General features: G+C 37.3%; 1 protein-coding gene across 10 annotated transcripts in view; it reads right to left on the bottom strand.

Annotated features, from left to right (window-relative positions):
- Senp7 (SUMO specific peptidase 7) overlaps positions 1-23,311 on the bottom strand; it is a 151,198-nt gene that overhangs the window by 85,213 nt on the left and 42,674 nt on the right. For 5 of the 10 annotated variants that reach the window (XM_015478572.2, XM_048803394.1, XM_048803395.1 and 2 more), the window contains one exon: positions 9,197-9,394. The exons of 4 other annotated variants lie outside the window; for them this stretch is intronic. In XM_015478572.2, coding sequence (XP_015334058.1) covers positions 9,197-9,394 — 198 coding nt within the window. Of the gene's footprint in view, positions 1-9,196; positions 9,395-14,684; positions 14,779-23,311 lie in introns of all 10 variants that reach the window. One more of the 10 variants, XM_048803401.1, reaches the window with a different exon arrangement.

The raw sequence follows: 23,311 nt of genomic DNA, 5'->3' as shown, positions 1-23,311 counted from the left end.
TTTCTATTCTAAACATGAAGAATCAAAAGCTCAGATAAGTTAACTATTTGTCCAAGTATAAGTAGCACTTCATAGTGGAAGAAATTTGGCCTATTTTTTTTTTTTTTGAGATTTTTGTATATTCTATTCCAAAACACTGAATCCTCAATACTAACTTGAAAAGAATTCCAAATAACTGAGCTTTTCTAAAGATACTTCAAGAAACCCTTGGAAATATTCATTTCTAGCAACATTAAAGGAAATGCTTCAATGATTATATAATCTAAAAACAAGTGCTCATAGTAAATACAACTCCCTGAATTTAAGAGTTTGTGAAGGAAGAAAGGAAAGGAAGTCTGTCATATAGTGTACCCTCTAATCATGAGTAAGCGAGGCAGAGACATCTTCCTCCTGACATAATTTAGATTTCTAAGGATCCTATTTACTATTATCTGCTTTGTATACTTGATGCCTAATAGACTTGACATAACTCTACCTAAAAATACTAAATTTGAAGTAGAAATGGGGGTCAATGTAAAGCCAGTAGAATATCTCAAGATTCCTTTTATCTGATTTTATACTATGTACTGTTACAAAGTGTATCACTAAAAGGAAATTCAAATGTGATTCTCAATGCTTTAGAAAAAATAGAAAAATTAGCAGAGAGACTTGTTATTCAAGCTAGATTTATTTTTTTCCAAATAAATATTTCAGCATAAATAAAATTTTATTTACTTTTAAGAGATCAAAGAATCTGATGCTGTAAAATAACAAAAGAATTGATAAGTGTTAGGCAGGAAATGTAGCTCAGGGGTAGAATAGTAAGGTCTAGTTTTGATCCCAGCACCACCAAAATAAATAAATAAATAAATGATAATTCTTTTATGGTCCTGAATTCTAAATGTCGCCCATTATGTATAAAAAATACTACAAAAACTTAAATATTTAATAATGAAAAAAATTAGGGCATATAAAGAGACACATCAAAGAAATGTCAACTATCCTCTATTATCTCTTTTTAAATACTTGGCTATAGCATAATTTAAATATGTTTTAAAATGTTGAGTTCCTAAAATAAGCTTTTTCTCTAAAAGAGGGGACTTAGAGTCAATAGAAGATTAGGCCTAAACAAAGTGTTGAAAATAATTGATCAGTTAAGATTAAACCAGCAAGGAAAGGGAACATTTGGAATTCTTTTCTGAATAATAAACGATCATCCAATTCTTGTATGGTTTGTTTTACTACTAAATTTGAAACAAGAAAAAGAAAAAAGAACCAGAGACGTTCCAAGTTAAACAAAGAGCTAAAAGTTTCTTCCTAGAAGAGAAAAAAAATTTCAAAATTCAACCAAAAATCATTTGAAAAGATTATATACCAAGCTGCAGTAGAAGGTACATCCATAAAGGTCCCGCGAGGACGCTGAAATTATCAGAAGTTTCAAGACACTATCTCAGCATGTCCATGAAAACACTCTTACTTTGTAAAAAGATGTCAAAGGAAAAACTTAAATAATAAGTTGAACATTTAAAGGTTAATGAATTAAGTAACACATAAAATATGTAGTAAAGTGTAATTCTTTTTGTTAATGAGAAATAGTAAAGTTCAGCCAGATTAAGTGGTGCAATGCCTGTAATCCCAGAAGCTCAGGAAGCTGAGGCAGGAGGATCATGAGCTCAAAGCCAGCTTCAGCAACTTAGTGAGGCTCTAAGCAATTCAGCAAGACTCTATCTATAAATAAAATATTTTTTAAAAGGTCTGGAAATGTGGCTCAGTGGTAAACTGCCCCTGAGTTCAGCCCCAGTACCAAAAAAGAAAAAGAAAAAGTTAAAAATGTAGAAGAGTAAAAATGTAAAGAGAAGCAGTATGGCACAAAATTAAGAGCAAGGACTTTGGAGCCAGAGAAGCACTGGTGCAAATTCTGATTTGGTAAAATAACTATTTTACCACCTAAGTAAGTTACTTAGCATAATTGCTGCCTCCTAGCATAGATCACTTCATCCCTAAAATGGGAAAAATAACATCTACTTTACACAGTTGAGATTAAACAGCAGGTTTAAAACAATTAGCACAACTCCTGGCACATATTAGATTAGTAACAAATGGAAACACTAATTTTCATATTATTGAAGTCTTACTCAACCTTTTAAAAACAACCCTTTCAAATAATAATTAACTGTTACAATTTATTATGTTCTACAATATTTATCAAAATATATTTATAAAAAGTGTACAATAAGCTGGGGGCAGTGGCACACACCTGTAATCCCAGTGACTAAGGAAGTTAAGGCAGGAAGATCTAAGTTCAAGGCCAAGCTCAGCAACTTAGCAAAGCCCTAAGCAACCTAGCAAGATCTTATCTCAAAATAAAAAATAAAAAGGGCTGGGAATGTAGTACACTAGTAAAGAAACTGTCTCTGGATTAAATCTCCAGTACCTGCCCCCCAGAAGTATAGAAGTGAACAATGACTATAATATATTCAGTTCTTCATAACACACAACCATAGCCCAAATACCTTATATCGCCTATTGACAACATATCTAATATAGGTACCTCAAAGGAACAAAGAGTGACAACCTTAGAGAATACAAATCTATAAAGTGATAATTATACTCATAGTTCCAAAACTGTCTTTTGGAATACAACTATGTAAATTAGCATTGCCAAGGATATTCTAGGGCTGGCTAGCATGTCAAAAATTCCAAATTTTCCCAAGAAATTGAAGTAAATAAATGTATATACTTCATCTCTCATATTATTTCAATCTGAAAATTTTTCCTCAGGGTGTAAACAGTGTCAGTAAGTAATATAAAATACAATTTGTTTAACTCTATTTACTAATATGATGAAACAACACTTCAAAATATCTTAAATATACTAAACCAAAGAAGAAAGAAATTTTGAAATGCAGTGAGAAATAGCAGAAATGATGCTGGCCTGAAAATAATTCCATTTTCTAATTGTGCCTCTTTATGCTTTTTCTCTCAAACTGTACCCTGCTTAAGTAGCAAGCTAACCATGATTTAGGTAATTTAATAAATGGAGGAAACTTTGAAAAACTAGTAAGAGCTATTAATATGCAACTTCATTCCAAGAGTAGTTTTTTAAAGGAATTAAGTCCTTGTTGAAAGATAATAATTATATCTGCTAATGAAGCTGTAATATAATAAAACATTATAAGAGCTGGAGATGTAGCTCAATGGTAGAGCACTAGCTTAGCATGCATGAGGCACTGAGTTCGATCTCCAATACCACAAAAAAAAATACAATATTAATTTAGTTTCATTTTGCTATAATTATACATAGATGATTTTCTAAAATTGTGATTTATGGCATTTTAATAGGGTTCTCATAAATGTATTCTTACTTCAAAATATACCTTCTAAATCAAAACATTAAGGTTCGTAGGGAAAGGATTTAATTTCTGGATAATTTTTTAAAAGATATTCACAGTTTTCTAAATTAGCTTATTTTCCTTGTACCAACTAAATCTTAAATGAACAGATTAGCACTCACCTAGAATATTACTGGCTTAAGAAATATCATAAGGGAATAGGAATATCATACTATTAAAAAAGTTTTCCATTTTAGTACTAGAATATGGTTTGGGGTTTTTAAACTGGGGGGGGGGTAAGGTTTGTTGTTGGATTTTGTTTTGAATCGGTAGNGGGGGGGGGGGGGGGGGGGGGGGGGGGGGGGGGGGGGGGGGGGGGGGGGGGGGGGGGGGGGGGGGGGGGGGGGGGGGGGGGGGGGGGGGGGGGGGGGGGGGGGGGGGGGGGGGGGGGGGGGGGGGGGGGGGGGGGGGGGGGGGGGGGGGGGGGGGGGGGGGGGGGGGGGGGGGGGGGGGGGGGGGGGGGGGGGGGGGGGGGGGGGGGGGGGGGGGGGGGGGGGGGGGGGGGGGGGGGGGGGGGGGGGGGGGGGGGGGGGGGGGGGGGGGGGGGGGGGGGGGGGGGGGGGGGGGGGGGGGGGGGGGGGGGGGGGGGGGGGGGGGGGGGGGGGGGGGGGGGGGGGGGGGGGGGGGGGGGGGGGGGGGGGGGGGGGGGGGGGGGGGGGGGGGGGGGGGGGGGGGGGGGGGGGGGGGGGGGGGGGGGGGGGGGGGGGGGGGGGGGGGGGGGGGGGGGGGGGGGGGGGGGGGGGGGGGGGGGGGGGGGGGGGGGGGGGGGGGGGGGGGGGGGGGGGGGGGGGGGGGGGGGGGGGGGGGGGGGGGGGGGGGGGGGGGGGGGGGGGGGGGGGGGGGGGGGGGGGGGGGGGGGGGGGGGGGGGGGGGGGGGGGGGGGGGGGGGGGGGGGGGGGGGGGGGGGGGGGGGGGGGGGGGGGGGGGGGGGGGGGGGGGGGGGGGGGGGGGGGGGGGGGGGGGGGGGGGGGGGGGGGGGGGGGGGGGGGGGGGGGGGGGGGGGGGGGGGGGGGGGGGGGGGGGGGGGGGGGGGGGGGGGGGGGGGGGGGGGGGGGGGGGGGGGGGGGGGGGGGGGGGGGGGGGGGGGGGGGGGGGGGGGGGGGGGGGGGGGGGGGGGGGGGGGGGGGGGGGGGGGGGGGGGGGGGGGGGGGGGGGGGGGGGGGGGGGGGGGGGGGGGGGGGGGGGGGGGGGGGGGGGGGGGGGGGGGGGGGGGGGGGGGGGGGGGGGGGGGGGGGGGGGGGGGGGGGGGGGGGGGGGGGGGGGGGGGGGGGGGGGGGGGGGGGGGGGGGGGGGGGGGGGGGGGGGGGGGGGGGGGGGTAAGTTTTGGTTTTGTTGGAATTTTGTTTTTAACCAGAGATTGAATCCAGGGTTGCTTACCTACTGAGCCACATCCCCAGTCCTTTTAATTTTTTATTTTGAGACAAGGTCTCGCAAAGTTGCTCAGGGCCTTACTAAACTTCTGAGGCTGACCTCAAACTTAATCCTTCTGCCTCAGCCTCCCAATTCTGCTGGAATTACAGGCCTGTGCCACAATGCCCAGCTGGAATATATAATTTTGTAAACATATGTAAATTTCACACACATGTATATTTAAAGAAAAACAATAAATTCATTTTTACATTTAGAAAAATTACAAATAGCAGGAACTAACTCTTTTAATGATATTTAAATACATTGCATATGAATATAATATGTTCATATTTCTCTAACAATCTCTGGTGCCAACTGATGAAAGCAGAAGAAACATAGTTTACTTCTTCAGAAGCCTTGTATATTATGTCCCTAATGGGATATAGATTTTAAAATGTCTGGAAATTTTATTCCAGGAAAATAGATGAAGACAAGACCTATAGTTAAATGTATTAAAGCTTCCTTTAGCTGGGCACAGTGGTACACACGGGTAATCTCAGCAACTTGGGAGGCTGAAGCAGGAGAATTACAAATTTGAGGCCAGCCTCAGAAACTTGGATAGAAAAGAATAAAAATAATGTTTTCAATGTAAAACAAGTTAAGTTTAGGATATCTGGACCATAGTTAAGATGTCTGAACTAGTTGAGGCCCTAAATAACAGTCAAATTCTTCTCAAAAATAAAACACAAAAAGGCCTGGAAATGTAACTCCGTAGTAAAGCACCCCTGGATTCAATCCCTAATACCAAATAAAACAAAAACTTCCTGTATTGAGTATTTAGTATGAGCCTACTATTATATTAGGAACAAAGAAAAATAAGAAATAAAATATAGTCCTTACCCTTATGAAGTTCATTGTTAGAGAAACTAAATATCACAATATAGTGTGATGAATGCTGATATATGAAGAGGGTTTTTAGCAAGACAAAGAGATCAAATATAATTATGGAAGACAGACTCAAGGGGGGCTCTCAAGAGATGTGTGAGTTCAATGTTCAAAACCAAGAGAAACCAGTAAAAAGGAAAAGGAGATTATTTGTAAGAGAAAAACAGAATGCATAAAATAGCATTATATGTTCAATGAACGACCAATAGTTCCCTAAGTCTGAATTACTCTGTAAATGTAGAATAGTGGAAAGACACAAAGCTAGATACAGATAGGCAAAGGGGAATCATCACAAGGACCTGTGAACCAAGCTAACTAGTTTGAACTTTATCTTGAAGGTTACATGGAATCACAGAAAAATGTTAAACCATTGAGTCACGAGTAAGACCTGATTTTTAGAATGAATACTTAGACAAAGACAAAAGGAATATGCCAAGAAGAAAAAGTATGCACAGGAAGCCTCATCTATTTAATGTTATAGTAACAACAGCACAAAGTTATTAGCACTTGAGCTGAGGTACTGGCAGTAAAGATGAAGAAATTATTTCAAGATGAATTTAGAAGAAAAAAACAACCCGAGGTAAATAACTAGATATAAGGGTAAGAAAAAAAAATTTAAAAAGACAATTCCCAAGTTCTAATTTGCAGAACTGGGTATACAAGCAAGGCATTCACTCAAATAGTAAGGGGATAGAAGAGAATAAAATAATGTTTTCAATGTAAAACAAGCTAAGTTTAGGATATCTGGATTGTAGTTAAGATATCTGGACTAACTGAATGCTAGTAACTAAACAGGAAAAAAAATTAAAATCTTATTAGGGCTCTTTACTTCATGTAATATGTAAATTTCACAAACACATAATTTAGAGGCTAACAATTCTTTATGGGAAAAACTATTCTTCAGAGAGAATGGAACACCACACTCTTTTAATTGAAAAAAGAACAGTAATGGGATAAAAGAATTGAAATATGTGTAGTCATTTGCAGAAGAATTAAAGCTTCCTTTCAAAAGAGTCAAAGATATGATCATTCTTTTAACTAGCTCCTTTATTACATCTGTCAGCACAGTTTGGGATTAGTTCTCCTGTACAAAGTGGGTAAACTGCTAAAATCCAGTAGAATGAGAGCAAGATGCTTCAAACTTACTTATATTAAACTATCTTTAAGGTTCACAGTATTTTAGAAAGCTACCTCTACATTAGGAAAGATCTAGTAGGGGAAGTCTTATTAAACTTTTTTTGGTTTTACCCTTATTTAGCAAGTTTAGAGGTTTTGATAAAAGTGCTACTTTTATTTAAAATAACTGTTCAAAATTAACAATCTTTTCCACTTAAAACACTTATATACTGTCATCCAGATTAAAGTTCATATATTATTAAGCACTGTCTAGTCAATAGCAGATTTTTCTAATTGAAAATAAAGTGTCTCCCCAAAAAAATATTTATCTAAGAGCTAAAAACAAATGGAGATATATAGTTTTTGTTGGTTTTTTTGTTTGTTTGTTTGTATGGTATTAGAGATTGAACTCAGGCACACCTGACCACAGAGCCACATTCCCCAGCCCCATTTTTGTATTTTATTTAGAGCAGGGTCTCACTAAGTTGTTTAGCATCTCACTTTTGCTGTTGTTGACTTTGAACTCACGATCCTCCTGCCTCAGCCTCCCAAGTCACTGGGAATACAGGCATGTGCCACCACGCCTAGCAAGATATATTAAAAATATTATTTTATAGATCACAAATTCCTAGAGTTACTTCCTTGTGTTTAGCTCAAAATTCCGCATACAATCTTTTTAGAAAACCACAAGCAAAACTGGTCTTCTTAGTTTTCAAAATTAAACTGAATATTTACTACTAAAGCCTGGAAGTGGTATTTTTAAATCATATCCATTTTTTAAATGCATGTAAAATACAAGAAAGTTCAAAAAATCAAAGGTAGTGAGGATTCAGATAAAATAACATTTAAAGGTATGTTAAAGATGCAGAAAACAGGCAGGTGTGGCAGGTGCTGTCATTAATCCCAGACCATTAATCCCAGCTGCTGGGGCTGAATGGTCATGGGGAAGCCAAGTAGATCCAATCTTTTGATGCACAGACACAGCAGCTGCTGAAGACAGCACTCAAAGGTGAACAACATGCCCATGATGGCCCTAATGAACCCCATCTATGATTGTCTCTTCCAGCTGGCCCAGCCTGCAGTCTAAGCAAGGAGAAGGTAGACTGCTTGGTGCTGCAGCTGTACTGGGTTGGGAAGCAGCTGGAGAAGATGAACGGGCAGTGAGTGCATGAATGAGTTCCTGCTTCCAAAAGGCCTTAGCTCCCTGGCCCAGCTACTACTGCTAGAGATCATTGAGTTCTGGGAGGCTGGCTGGAAGACCACGCCAGCTGCCCACAAATATTACTACAGTGAGGTTTCTGACTAGGTCTGGGTCAGTGCTTTCTCACTGCAGCAACGGTCTTTACTACACCCTTCTCCAAAGATGGCAAGACAGCTGCCTCTTCCAAGGCTTTCCCTTTCTAGACTTCCACATCTCCCCACTTATGTCATGGTCCTCCCTTCCCTTCCCTCACTCAGAGGTTGGTGGGAGCACCAAACAGATCTGTTCTGTCTCGCTCAAGATTGACCCCCTTTCCCCACAGCTCAATAAGCCTTTTTCCCACCACCTTCCACCTGGCCAGTCAGAGAAAAGCAACTCCTAACTAGTGCACCCTACAATAATTGGTGCAACATTACCTTAGAGATTGGTGGGGGTACCAAACAGATCTGTTCTGCCCCGCTCAAGATTGACCCCCTTTCCCCACAGCTCAATAAGCCTTTTTCCCACCACCTTCCACCTGGCCAAAGAAGAGCAACTCCTAACTAGTGCACCCTACAATAATTGGTGCAACATTACCTCAGTGCCTCAGTTTCCCCCTCTGTGAAACGGTTAACCACAGCCATCAGTAAGATGCTTTGGGAAGCTGAGGATCGCAGAAAAGAGTACAGCTCACTTCAGAAACTGCTTTTTATACTTTTGTAAAAAAAAACATAGTGGAAACAAGCCAATATCCTCCGATAAGTTTTAATAAATGGTAGTTCTTATATAATGTGTTACACTAGTTCAGATTAAAGATTTTCTAAAAACTCATTTCTGACAAAAAAAAAGATATTTTTGAAAACAAGAAATAGATATATACACATTTGTGTGTATATATCTTATATGTAAACAAATGTATGTGTGTATATATCTTCGTTTTATATTGTAATATAATATACTAAAACAATATATACATGAATTAAATTATTATAAATAAGTTAAATGTTCTAAGGATATTCATTTTTAAATATAACTCCATGTCAATCGATTTAGTGAAGTACAGAACCAACATCTAAATGAAGATTCAAAGTTTCAAGATTTGCTTTAGACCAGGGCATACCTGTATATGCAGATCTTCTTCCATATTATTTCCAACAATCATATTTTTAAGAGTATTGGATTTATATTATTTCAAATGTGGTAAGTTGAACAAAATCAATACTGAACAACATACCTTTCAGATAAATTAAGGCTTTGATGAAGAGGTTCTAATTTGTGACATGTCTCTATGCTGTCAACAGATGTCGAAGGCAATGAATCTGATTGTACCTTGTTGGCATCATATAAATTAGCATCGTTTCTAGGTAGGGTCTTTGTGAATTTTCGTCCTAAATCCGTCCATAGAACATTCGTCAACATAACTTTGAGTTGCCTGTTACACACATAAATAATTAATACATTCCACACTAAACATTGTATAATACATGAATTTATCACAAATTATTAATATATTAATCTTTGGAAATCTAAATCTCAGATTTTTAAGCAATTAATTATAGTAGCAAATAGTGTTAAGTTAAAAAAAAAAACCCTAACCATTCTCAAATACATATTAAAAAGTATGGCTACTTCATTTAAATTGGGATTTTCACCAGAATTCTGACAGGCAAACTATAATTGTGGTCACACATGTGTAAGCTGTTGAATTCCTGACAACCCATCCATACTTATTCACATTGCTAGTAAAAGGACAATATACATCTGTAAATCTCAACACAAATGCAACCACTTTCTGGCTAAAAATTTGTTTTTATTTTAGCCGAAAACATTATAAAAACTAGGGGTAAATAATACATCATCTACAGCCTACATAGTCTTAAGATATAGATTTCATTTTACCTTTTTTCTAAAATGGGTAATTTTTTAAAAATTTTTATTATTAGTTGTTCAAAACATTACATAGTTCTTGACATATCATATTTCATACATTTGATTCAAGTGGGTTATGAACTCCCATTTTTACCCGGTATACAGACTGCAGAATCACATCGGTTACACATCCACTTTTTTACATACTGCCATACCAGTGTCTGTTGTGTTCTGTTGCCTATCCTATCCTCTACTATCCCCCCCTCCCCTCCCTTCCCCTCCCATCTTCTCTCTCTACCCCATCTACTGTAATTCATTTCTCCTCCTTGTTTTTTTCCCCCTTTCCCTTCACTTCCTCTTATATGTAATGTTGTAGAACAATGAGGGTCTCCTTCCATTTCCATGCAATTTCCCTTCTCCCTCCCTTTCCCTCCCCCTTCTCCTCCCTGTTTGATGTTAATCTTCTTCTCATGCTCTTCCTCCCTGCTCTATTCTTAGCTGTTCTCCTTATATCAAAGAAGACATTTGGCATTAGTTTTTTAGGGATTGGCTAGCTTCACTTAGCATAATATGCTCTAGTGTCATCTAAAATGGGTAAATTTAAAACCTTTATTATGCCAATCTCAAAAGGAAGCCTGATGAATACAAGCCGTTTCAGGGATCTGCCTTATCACATATGCAATATGATATGACACAATATGTCTTTGTGGTGACAGTATTTGAAAAAGTATGCTCAGTTCTGGAACCATGAAATATAGTTTGTGAGTGATATAAACAGGCTAATAGTGGACTTTAAACAATGTCAAATAAGAAACAACTGAAATAACCAGATATTTAATCAGAAATTTTATTCCCTAGTAAGCAGTTTTAGGCACTTTTTGCTTGTTTATTTAACAAACACAAGAATATTAAGAAACAGCAAGCAAAATTCTCATGTATTTTCAAGAAAAACAAATCATCTGTTCACAACATGTACTTGAGATTATATTCCCAAATCATCTAGGAAGAGAGGGGAATAAATTCTAAGGAGAACTTCTACAGAATGCATTGAAACTTCAAACATGTAGAATTAAGGGGGGGAAAAGGCTAAGCTATAAGGAACAAAGAGATGAGTAACACCTCTATGAATTAATAATACTTCATGCAACAAATATTTATTGAACACCTTCAAGCAAAACAATTGTGCTAGTAAGACCTAGAATCAGCAATAAACAAGATAGCATTCTCGATTTTATGGAGCTTACATTCCAGAGAATAACTCAATTCATATTTAATTACAACTGTGATAAGTGATATGAAGGAGAAGTTCAAATGCTACACCTCTTCAAATCAGGAAAGGTTTTACTTAGAACATGGCCCTAAAGCTAATGTGTTAAAGAAGGCTAAGCACTCTCCAAAGGAAACAGGTGGAAAATGGAAAAAAGACCCAAAAAAGGGACAAAACACAAATGTTCTGAGTAAAGCTTTTAGGAAAATTAAAACAATTTACCCAACTCAAGGGCTTAGAGTGAAAAGAAAACGTGTATGAGATAAGAATGGCAATTAGGCAGGACACAGTGGACCATATTAAGTATTTGAGACTTTATATGAACAATAATAGAAATTCACTAGTTTTTAGAAGTAAGATCAGAACTGCATTTTTAAAAGTCCATTTTGATCTTTTACAGACAATGAAATGAAAGCACTAAGGAGAAACGGGAATAAAAATGAATTCAAAGAGAGAATTGCTTACTTCATCAGAGGCACTTTAATGGAACTGTAGAAACAAAACCAGAAGACAGTGGGATAAGTAAATGAGAAAGGCAGTGAGGGATACAGCAAATGTAGATATTAAGAAATATGGCTGTGAAATAGTGAGATAGGACAAGAGCTGAAGATGTGGTATACAGGAAAGGGATTTTAGCTTGTTACTGGTTGGTTAGTTGGTTAATTTGAAATAGGAAAGATCTACATAAGTTTAATCATTTATAGGAAGAGGTTAATGAAGTAGGAAAAGTTGAAGATATAGGAGACAGAATAATTCCCACAATAAGATTCTTAAGAAACAGTATAAAAACAGTTAATATTTACTGACCATGTTAATATATATCTAGCACTTTGCTAAGCATTTTACACTGATTGATTCATTTACTACTACTCTCTGAGATAATTCTTTCACAGTTGAGGTGACTGGGTAAACAACAGAAAAAGAAATGGTGAAAATAAAATCCACAACCACTCCCAACTCCACTGCCAGTATACTTCACTGCTCTTCTATAGTGGTTTATGAGAGAAGGGGCACTCCTTTCCATCTTCTAGGGAGTAGAAGCAAACAGACCATTTCCTAAAAGTGATATGAAAGGTAACACAATATAGGTTTGAGAAGAGAAACTGTTTCAAATAATCATTGTGAAGATGGGGAATACAAGTTTACTAGAGAGGCACAAAAGACTGTCTTATACTTAAGGAATTCCACTGAGATTAATAATCAAGAATTAATAATGCTACATATATACTGTTTCTTTTGTTTTGCCAGCAGTACCTAGTCACTTTGATGTCAGCACAATGCAAATAATGCACTGAGTTTATAGATGATTACTCACTGCTAAGGAAATGGCACTAATGATGGGGAGATCATCTTAACCAAGTGATCAAACACAGAACCATCAACACTGAGACAGTCATACACTATGTGTCCCCTGATATGCACAATAAGAAGTACATCAGGGGATGGGGTTGTGGCTCAGCGGTAGAGCACTCACCTAGCACATGCTTAGCATCACTTAAAAATAAAATAAAGGTATTATGTCCAACTACAACTAAAACAAGGTATTTTAAAAAAGAAGAAATATATCAACTATGAAGTATCCTTGCCAAAAAATATAAAAGAATCACAAAAATATTGAAAATACAGAAAGTAAGACATTCTATAAGAAAACTGACTTGAACTCTTCAAAACTCAATGACATGGGATTAGGGGACATAGCTCAGAGGCAGAATGCTTACCTGGCACATGTGAGACCCTGGGTTTATTCCCCAGCTAAGGCAAAAAAAAAAAAAAAAAAAAAAAAACCTCCATATCAGAGTCAAAAGTGGCAATGGGGGTGCAAAGAAACAGGCAGGAGTTGTTCCAAACTGACACTAATGGGGCATCATAACAAAATACAATGCATGAATCTCAATTTGATCCTAGATGTAATAAAAGACATTTTGAGGACATTTAGGGAGTTCCGACTGTGGACTTCATAGTAGATGATGATATGAAATTATTGTTAATTTCCTTGATAGTGTATTATGGTTGTTATGTCAGAATGTCCTTGTTTTGTGGAGTTGGGAATGTAAGTTCAAGTATGTAGAAGTAAAATGCTTGATGAAGTTGCATGATGTCTGCAACTTACTTTCAAATGATTCCCCCCAAAATGTATATGTATGTTTATGCATATGTACATGTATACATGTATGTATGTGATACCAATTTATACATATGTGTAAAAGATTCAGAGATGCCTAATATGGCAACATGTTAACAAATGGAGAAACTAGATGAGAGATATATGTGTTCAGTGCACTCTCGATTAAACAATTCTATGTCTGGAGTCCTAAATGAAGGCAAATATGAAATACAGGAGTAAAAACTTATGCTCAAAACACTCATCACAGTATTATTTATCAGAGAAGTAAACAAAACTGGGATGTAGCTCAGTGATCAACACTGGCTTATCACGCACAAGGACTTGGGTTGGATCCCCAAACAGTGAAAAGAAAAGGAAAAAAAAAAAAAAACTAAACACAACCTTAAATGCCTAGCAACAAAAGAATGGCTCAGTAAATCACGATAAATTCACTTAACAGAACGTTACTTGGTATCTAAAAGTCTCCTATCTTAAATTTTAAGGGTTGCTAGTTGTGTTCTACTTTTTTTATTTCTGTTTTCTATATTAAGCAAATACTATATATATAAAGCAAAATATTTTTTAAGGATTAGTAAATAGTTCATGCTAACCTAGTATATACTATCGATTGACTAGTGGAATGAGTAGATATTTTACACAGGTAAAATTAGACTATATTAAGTTTTATGAATGCACAAATTAAAATTCTAAATAACCAAATAAAAATATATGTAAAACTTTAAGAGCATATAAAGGTACTTTTAGTCTAATGGAAAAATGAAATGACCCAATTACCCAATTATTATGGAAATTATTCAAATAGTAAACTTTTTAATAATTTTAAATAAGAAAATACTCAATTGGAAAAAACATTCTTTATTCACTCATCCAAATAAAAATTTACATTAGAAAATGACAAATCAGAGCTGGGGTTGTGGCTCAGTCATAGAGTGCTCCCCTAGTATGCCCGGGGCCCTGGGTTCGATCCTTAGCACCACATAAAAATAAATAAATAAAACAAAGGTATTGTGTCCAACTACAACTAAAAAATAAATATTAAAAAAAAGAAAATGACACATCATTGGTAATTTCACTGATTATTCTAACAGTGAAACTCTAAGTGAGAAGGGCAATTTAGCATCTTCGGGGAAATATTTATTTCATGTTCTAAATAATATTTATTTCATGTTTGAAATACTACTATTTGGTTAATAAAACATTGTACAGCAGAAGTTACAGTCTTTTTTCCTCAAATAATTAAGGTTAAAAAATTTTTAATTTTTACAACATCTACAAAATTTCATTGGATATTACAATAGAAACTTAAGATTTTATTCTTAAGAACAGCATTTACTCCAGGCAAAATATAATCTAAACTTAGCATTTAAGATTACACATTTTGGTGGCAATACTATCAAAAAGTACTTAGAGATACATACTTAGTAAGCAGTACTATTCAGAAAAATAAAAGTAACTACTTGCTTGAAAGTGGAAGTTTCCAATTAAGGCTATTCCTTGCAGGCAGTGTGACTACAAAGGTACATAAGAACTTCTGGGGTAGTTTTCTAATTGGTACCTGAAAAATGGTTAAATGAATATACATGTCTTATAAAAATATATTAAAGATAATAAGTAATTCATTTAACTGCTTACCTTTATTCATTTTTTTTTTTTTTTGGTAAATTATATATTTGTCAGTAAAGGACACATAAACAGACTCAACAACATGTGTACCATTCCCATTATTTGTCCCTGGCTTTCTTAGGATCATCTAATTGGCCATTTATTAAAAGGTATCTCTGTAAACTCTCTAAATCATTTCATCTCATTTAATTGCATTTATAAGGAAAATGATCCATTTATTCGGAAAATGATCCATTTATTCAGATTCTTCCAAATAAGCATTCTTAGAAAATAATAAATGTACTACATCTCCTCCTTAGCACTATTTTATATATGTGAAAATCTATAATTGCAGGAAAATTCAGTATAACTACATTAGAAAAAATCAGGTTTCAGGGGCTGGGGTTGTGGCTCAGTGGTATAGCGCTTGCCTAGCATGTGTGAAGCACTGGGTTCAATTCTCAGCACCACATATAACAATAAATAAATAAATAAATAAATAGTCCATCAATAAGTCACAAAAATATTTTTAAAAAAGAAAAGAAAAAAAATCAGGTTTCTTTTTGCCTATGAATAAAACGAACATGAATTATTTTTCTACAAAAGTTCAAATTTTGTTAAGTTTTTCAACAAAGTAATTTATATTTATATTCAATGTATGTATAATTATGACTTAATTACATTACTTGGCTATCTGAGTTCATAAATCAGATAAAAACTTTTTTAAGACCTGGAGACCTACTTTTTTACTCTGGAAACACAGTTGGGATTAAATCATTGTTTTCATTTCTTTTTTTCATAATTTTGCTTGAAGTACTTTTTTACCTTCAAAAATGGGCAATAAAAATTGGCTACTTTACAGAAAAGACTTATGAAAGGACAATATGCACACATAAAAAAATGTTATTAATCTTATTTTTCTGTTATTCAAAATAAAGGGTTCTGTTTTATTCTGTTCTTAAAGGGAGGACACCAGTAATCCCAGCAACTCGGGAGGCTGAGGCAGGATGGTTGCAAGTTCAAAGCCAGGCTTAAAAATTAAGTGAGGCCCTGAGCAACCTAGTGAGACCCTATTTCAAAATAAAAAGGGTTGATGATGTGGTTCGGTGGTTAAGCACCCCTAGGTTCAATTCTTGGCATTCAAAAAAACAAAAACAAAAAACAAAAGAGAGAAAAAAAGAGTCTACACTTTTGAGACAATAAATAGGCCAATACATGAGAAGATACTCAATATCAGTCATTAGGCAAATGCAATTAAAACCACAATGAAATATACTACTACCAATTTAGAAAGAATGAAGATAAAAAAGACCAACAAGGTATGTGTGGGCAGAGGTGTAGAGTAACTGAAACTCTCCTACATTGCTTGTGTGAATGTAATATAACACAATCACTTTGGAAGACAACTTGTCAGTTTCTTACAAAGTTAAAAATGCACTTACCATATGACCCAGCGATCCAACTCCTAGATATCCAAAAGAAATAAAAATACGTCCACAAAAGCACTTGTATATGAACAGGTACAGAAAGTTTTATTCTTAAAATCTCAAAACTGGAAACAACCCAGTGTCCATAAAAATGTAAATGGATAAAATACAATGTTTTCATACAATGAAATATTAATCAGTAATAAAAAATGAACTACTTATACATACAACAACAACATGGACAAACCTCCAAAATATTATGCTTAAAGAAAGATGCCATACACAAAGATTAAACATACTATATGTTTCCATATATTTGCCACTCAGAAAAGATAAACCTAATCTACAGTGACATATAGTAACCAGTGACTGCATGGGATTGTGGTGAAGGGGGTGTCTTGGGGGAACAAATGGAAAGGAGAACATGAAAAGTCTTTCAGGCATTAGTTATGTTCCACAGACTGTAGTGGTGGTGATGTTACCACAGAGTACACATCTATTAAAACTCATCAGAATGTACAAGTAAAATGCATGTTTTGGGATTCATGATGGCTGAACAGAGACACCAGAATACACCTCTTCCTCCACAAAGAAGAACCAAAGTAACAAGTACAGAACTGCATTTTGAGGTGAGTGAATGTGAGAAAACACTGGAACCTTGTAAGAGTTAAAGCCCAGTAAAGATAGCACAGAAAGGAAAAAAAAAAAAAAAACCACTGCTACCTGCCACCCCAACTCCACAGACAACTCTTCATAAAGGTAAGGATGAAAGGGAGAGTCGCGGCAAACTCTATTAGTGTGGATGCTGGTATCCTAGCTACTGAAAAGTTCCACAGTCCTCAAAAGCTTATGGTCCACCTAGACAAGTAAAATAAAATGTGTATAGCAGCTTGTTTTGTAAAAGAATCTCACATCATATTACAGTGAACCCCTAAGCTGCTGCAGCCAGGAGCCATTCTGAGAAATGAGTTACTGTATTAATTCATGCTGCACTAGGGGTTCAGAAACCACTGCATATTCCTATCTCTGGGACTCCACAGATATTCCACTACACTGACTTGGAAGATAGCTACCTGGGACCAAACTTAACCCAGCAGAGTGAGTCACTCAAGACCTCTGGGGACAGGCATGGTGAAATACGCCTGTAATCCCAGCAGCTCAGGAGGCTGAGGCAGGAGGATTGTGAGTTCAAAGGCAGCCTCAGCAACAGCGAAGCACTAAGCATCTCAGTGAGACCCTGTCTCTAAATAAAATACAAAACAGGGGTTGGGATGTGGCTCAACAGTTGAGTGCCCCTGAGTTCAATCCCCTGTAAAAAAAAAAAAGGAAAAAAAAAAGACCTCTGGGACCTATGCTGTAAGAAACAGGTAGTTGTGACAGATGAGAAGAGAAGGTGCAGCTCTCAAGAACCAGGAGATCAGGGTGCTTTCTTGCCTTCTGAGAAAAAGGGCATGGCCAGCCATGTGTACCGACAGCTGGGTATAGACTTGCACCAGTGCCAGGACTGGATGCAGACATGCAGGCACACACACAGTTCCTGCCAGCCCTCCTGACTGTCATTCTTAGATGCCTGTTGCTGACAGGGCAGGAGGAAACACTGTTTGTTCCTGCTGCTCCATCCACAGGGATGTATGCAGAAAAGTTTTGAGCTGTTCTGCAGCTCTGGAATCATCAGGCACTAGGAACATGAGGCCAAAGCAAACCAATAGGAACTGTGCCATGCCTCCAGTCACAGCCTCATTCTAAGTTCTATACTGCAACTGAAGGGGTCTAAGCTAAAAATGCACAGTTCCAGTCATCATCTCACCCCCAAGCATGCATTGCCACATACAAGGCTGAGAGAAAAACCAGTAGTGGAAGTCACCAACCAGGCCCCAAGCATACACTGCCACCAAAGCAACAAAGACAAACACCAAGTTCCCACTACCACCACATCTATTTGTTTCACACCCTCATCCCGTCCCAGCACCTCATCTGACTACTCTTTGATGTCAGGGCTAGGTGTGAATTCCACAGAGAGGAGATGCTCCAATTCCCATCATCACATCTGCCCATGAAGTATCTTGACCTGCACCACTGACTGGCTAGAAGAAAAGTGTGTTAGGGGGGCTGGGGATGTGGCTCAAGCGGTAGCGCGCTCGCCTGGCATGCGTGCGACCCGGGTTCGATCCTCAGCACCACATACAAACGAAGATGTTGTGTCCGCCGAAAACGAAAAAATAAATATTAAAATTCTCTCTCTCTCTCTCTCTCTCTCTCTCTCTCTTAAAAAAAATAAAAGAAAAGTGCGTTAGGACCCTCACCATAAACGGAGCTGCCTGTGCCAGAGAACCTTTCCAGTAGAAGAGTTACTGTCAACAATGCCTCAGGAAACCTCTATCACCCCACACCCTCTGTTGTCTGTACACCTGCCTGAGATGCTGTAGTTTCCTCACTCTTGAATGGCCCACAGAGACAGCGGATCTTTCCAACTAACCACAGAACATACCATGCCCAAAGTCATTCATCATAGTCAAAGAAGCTATGGGGAAACAACACTATGACATTCAACTGGAAACAAAGTCAACACTATAAAACAAATGAATACCCCAAGATACCTCTTCAGAAGAAAGTCACTTACTAAAAAAGCTATCACCATCCCCCGGCGAAAAAAGGCTATCCCATAAAAGTGACAGAGATAACTGATATACCAAATCTCAATGTAGGAACATAAAAAATATTTAAAAAAAGATACTGTGACTCCCCCAAAGGAGAATAAATCCCTAGAAACAGATCCCCAAATTAATCAATAGAGACAAAATATTTTATAAAAAATTGTTTTTAATGATTAAAGAAGGGCTGGGGTTGTGGCTCGGCGGTAGAGCACGCACCTAGCATGTACGAAGCACTGGGTTCGATCCTCAGCACCATAAAAAATAAATAAACAAATAAAAATAAAGGTATTGTGTCTAACTACAAGTAAAATGTATGTGTGTATGTGTGCATGCATGCATGTGTGTGTGTGTGTATATATACACACACCTTTAAAAAATGATTAAAGAAAAGCTCAATGAGATCCAAAATAAAACGTATAAATAATTTAAAAAATAATTCATTAAAAAATAATTCAGGATATAAATGACCTTTATATCCTGAATATATAACATTAAACAAGGAATATCTGCCCTTTGGGGACTACCCAAAAGAGAAAAAAAAGGTAAGGCCATAGAAAACAGAAAAGTTCCCTAATAATTTCAGAAAAGATATAGACATCCAAATATAGAAGACTTACAGTAAGAACTGGTCTCAAAATTTAAGAATCAAAATTAAAAAAAAATTAAAAGGGGCTGGGATGCATGTAGCTGGCATTTCCAAGTGCCAAGACCCAGAACAACAACAACAACAAAAGTATAATTGTTTCTTTTCAGTAACTACTTTAAAAGACAATGGATTAAACTCATCAATATAAAGACAGTTTAGCAGACTGGACAAAAACATATGATCCAATTACATGATGTCTATAAGGCTCTCATTTTTTAAAATTTGTGTATGATACACTTTTACAATATATGTAGAACCTGGAAGGGCAATGTAAAGACTAGTTAAAGTCACAGATTAATCAAACAGATAATAAGTTTTTTTTATAATGCAAGGAAAGGGCTGGTACACAGTGGTGGATCACTTGCCTCACACATGTGAGATACTGGGTTCGATCCTCAACACCACATAAAAAGTAAATAAATAAAGGTTTTGTATCCATCTACAACTAAAAATACTTTTTTAAAAATGCAAGGAAAAAGAGTTCATAGAGAGACCTATGGAACAAAAAACAATCTAATGGAATAACAAAAATTCAATGTGGATTAAATAAATTATTGATGACAATGATAATTATTCATGCTTCTTATTATTGAGCACTTACATTATACTAGGCAATGTACTAAGTAAGCACTTACCTGGGGACTGAAATCAGGGATGCTCTACCACTGAACTACATTCCCAACTCTTTTTTTCTTTCTTTTTCTTTTTCTTTTCTTTTTTTTATTTTTTTTTATTTTAACACAGGATTTGTCTAAATTGCCAAGACTGGCCTCAAACTTGTGATCCTACTGCCTCAGTCTCCAGAGGTAACTGGGATTATAGGCATGTGCCACCATTCCCAGCTCTTATTTTTTTTAAATTAAGTACCAATCGAATTAAAAAGATGAAGATCATATAATGTTTATCTTGGACACAATGGGATGAAGTTACAAATCAATAACAGGAGGAAAATTGTAAAATCCACAAACCTATGTAAATCAAACAACACAGTGTTAACCCATGTATCAAAGTTGTAATTACAAGGGAAATTAGAAAATACTTAGAGACTAATGAAAACAAAAATATAACATACCAACACATGGGACACAGCAAAGAGTGTTAAGGTAAAATTTATTATCATAAATACATACATACATTCTTTTCTTTTGGGGGGCAGGTACCAGGGATTGAACTCAGGGACACTCAACCACTGAGCCACATCCCTAGACCTATTTTGTATTTTATTTAGAAACAGGGTCTCACTGAGTTACATACATTCTTATTTCCTAAAATATAAGAAAGAGGCCAGGTGCAATGGTGCACGCCTGTAATCCCAGCAACTCAGGAGGCTGAGGCAGGAGGATTCCAAGTTCAAAGTCGGCCTCAGCAACTTAGCGAGGCCCTAAGCAACTTAGTGAGACCTGTCTCTAAATAAAATATTAAAAAGAGCTGGGGGTGTGGCTCAGTGATTAAGTGTCCCAGGGTTCAATTCCTAGAACCAAAAGGAAAATGAGAAAGAGACTGGGTGTAGGTAAGTAGTAGAGTACATACTTACCATATCTCTAAGTCCCTAGGTTCAAACCCTAACACACAAAAAAAGGAAAACAATAAAAGAGGGAGGGAGGAAAGAATGTAAGGTGGAAGGGAAGGACGGAGAACCGATCATCAAACTCAAATTGACAACGTAACTCTACAACTTAATGAACCAAGTAAAGAGAAATGAACTAATCCCAAAAGTAGCAAAAAGAAGGAAATATAGGGGCTGGGGTTGTGGCTCAGAGGTAGAGCGCTCGCCTACCATGCATGAGACACCAGGTTCGATCCTCAGCACCACATAAAAATAAAAGATATTGTGTCCACCTATAATTAAAAAATAAATATTAAAAAAGAAGGAAATATAAAGATTTGAGCAAAATTAAATGAGAGAAAATAAATAAAACCAACTGTTGGTTCTTTGAAAAGGTCAACAAGGTGACAAAATAATTGGGCGAGGTTGTACACACCTCTAATCCCAGCAGCTCTGGAAGCTGAGACTGGAGGATCAAGAGTTCAAAGAAAGCCTCAACAACAGCAAGGTGCTAAGCAACTCAGAGAGACCCTAGCTCTAAATAAAATACAAAATAGGACTGGGGATGTGGCTCAGTGGTACAATGCCCCTGAGCTCAATTCCAGGTACAAAAAAAAAAAAAAACCAAAAGTTCAGCTAGATAGGGTAAGAAATAAGAAATAAAAAGAAAATACTCCAATAATTTTTTTTTAAAAAGAGTGAGAACATTACTACTGATGCTACAGAAATTTAGAAGATTTAAAGAGAGAACTATGACAACAAACTGGATAAGCAAGAAGAAACAGAACTGCACAGAAACACAAAACCTACCAAGACTGAATCACAAAAAAAATTAAAACTGTGAACAGTCTATAATTAGCAAAGCAACTGAATCACTAACCAAAAGCCTCCTGACAAAAATTCTGAACCTAATGGCTTCGTTGGTGAATTATACCAAACAATAAAGACAAATTAATGCCTGTCCTTTCTCAAACTTATTCAAAAAATCAAACTGAAATAAAATTCTTTCTATAAGGTCAACATGGCCCTGATAGCAAAGCCAGCTAAATATACTAAAAGAAAATTTTTTAAAAAAACAATATCACTTCTGAACACTAAGGCAAAAATCCTCAACACAATACTAGCAAACCACAGTTTGTTATATATTTTATAAAAAAGTAAAAGAGGAGTTCAAAAGTTTGCAAAACAAACAAAATGATAAACATTTAAGGAGACAATACTATCTAAGCTGACTTGATCATTACACATTGTATACATGCATTGAATTATCACATTGTACCCACTTGAATCTAATGTATGAAATACGATATGTCAAGAGCTTTGTAATGTTTTGAACAACCAATAAAAAAAAAGAATTATCACATTGTACCCTATTTTGTCAAGAATTAAAGCCAATGTTCCTCATACTATTTCATAAAGCAAAAGGGAAAGGAACTCTTCCAAACTCATTCTACCAAACCAGTATTACTCTGCTACCAAAACTGGACAAAGACACACACACAAAAAGAAAACTATAGACCCATATCAATGACAAACATAGATGCAAAAATCCTCAATAAAAATAAAATATTTGCAAAGTGAATTAAAGTTCACATTAAAAAAAGACCATACACCATGATCAGGTTGGTTTCATTCCAGAGGTGCAGAATGACTCAATATAGACAAGTCAATAAACATATCGCATAAATAGAATCAAGGACAAAAAAACCACATGATCATTTCAAAAGATGCCAAAAAAGCCTTTGATAAATTCTACATTCCATCATAATAAAATTCTTGAACAAATTAGGTATAAAAAGATCATACTTCAACATATAAAGGATATATATATATATATATATATATATATATATATACACACACACACACACATATATTTATATAATAAACACATAACCCATATCATACTGAATAGGGGAAAACTGAAAGCATTTTCTCTAAAATCAGAAAAAAAAAGGCAAGGGTTCCACTCTCAACACTCTTATTCAACATAGTACTTGAAACTATAGGTAGAGCAACTGGGAAATAAAAGGTATGCAAACAGGAAAAGAAAAAGTAGAATTACCCCTGTTTGCAGATTATATGATTCTATACTTAGAAAGCCTTAAAGACTCCATACCAAAGACTGTTAAAACTGGTAAGAAAAATACAGCAAAGTATCAGGACGTAAAACCAACACACACACACACACACACACACACACACACACACAC

The sequence above is a fragment of the Marmota marmota genome, unplaced genomic scaffold (assembly GCF_001458135.2).
Source record: "Marmota marmota marmota unplaced genomic scaffold, marMar, whole genome shotgun sequence".
Lineage (NCBI taxonomy): Eukaryota > Metazoa > Chordata > Mammalia > Rodentia > Sciuridae > Marmota > Marmota marmota.
Note: the sequence above shows the minus strand (reverse complement) of the source record. Positions and strands in the feature narration are given on the sequence as shown.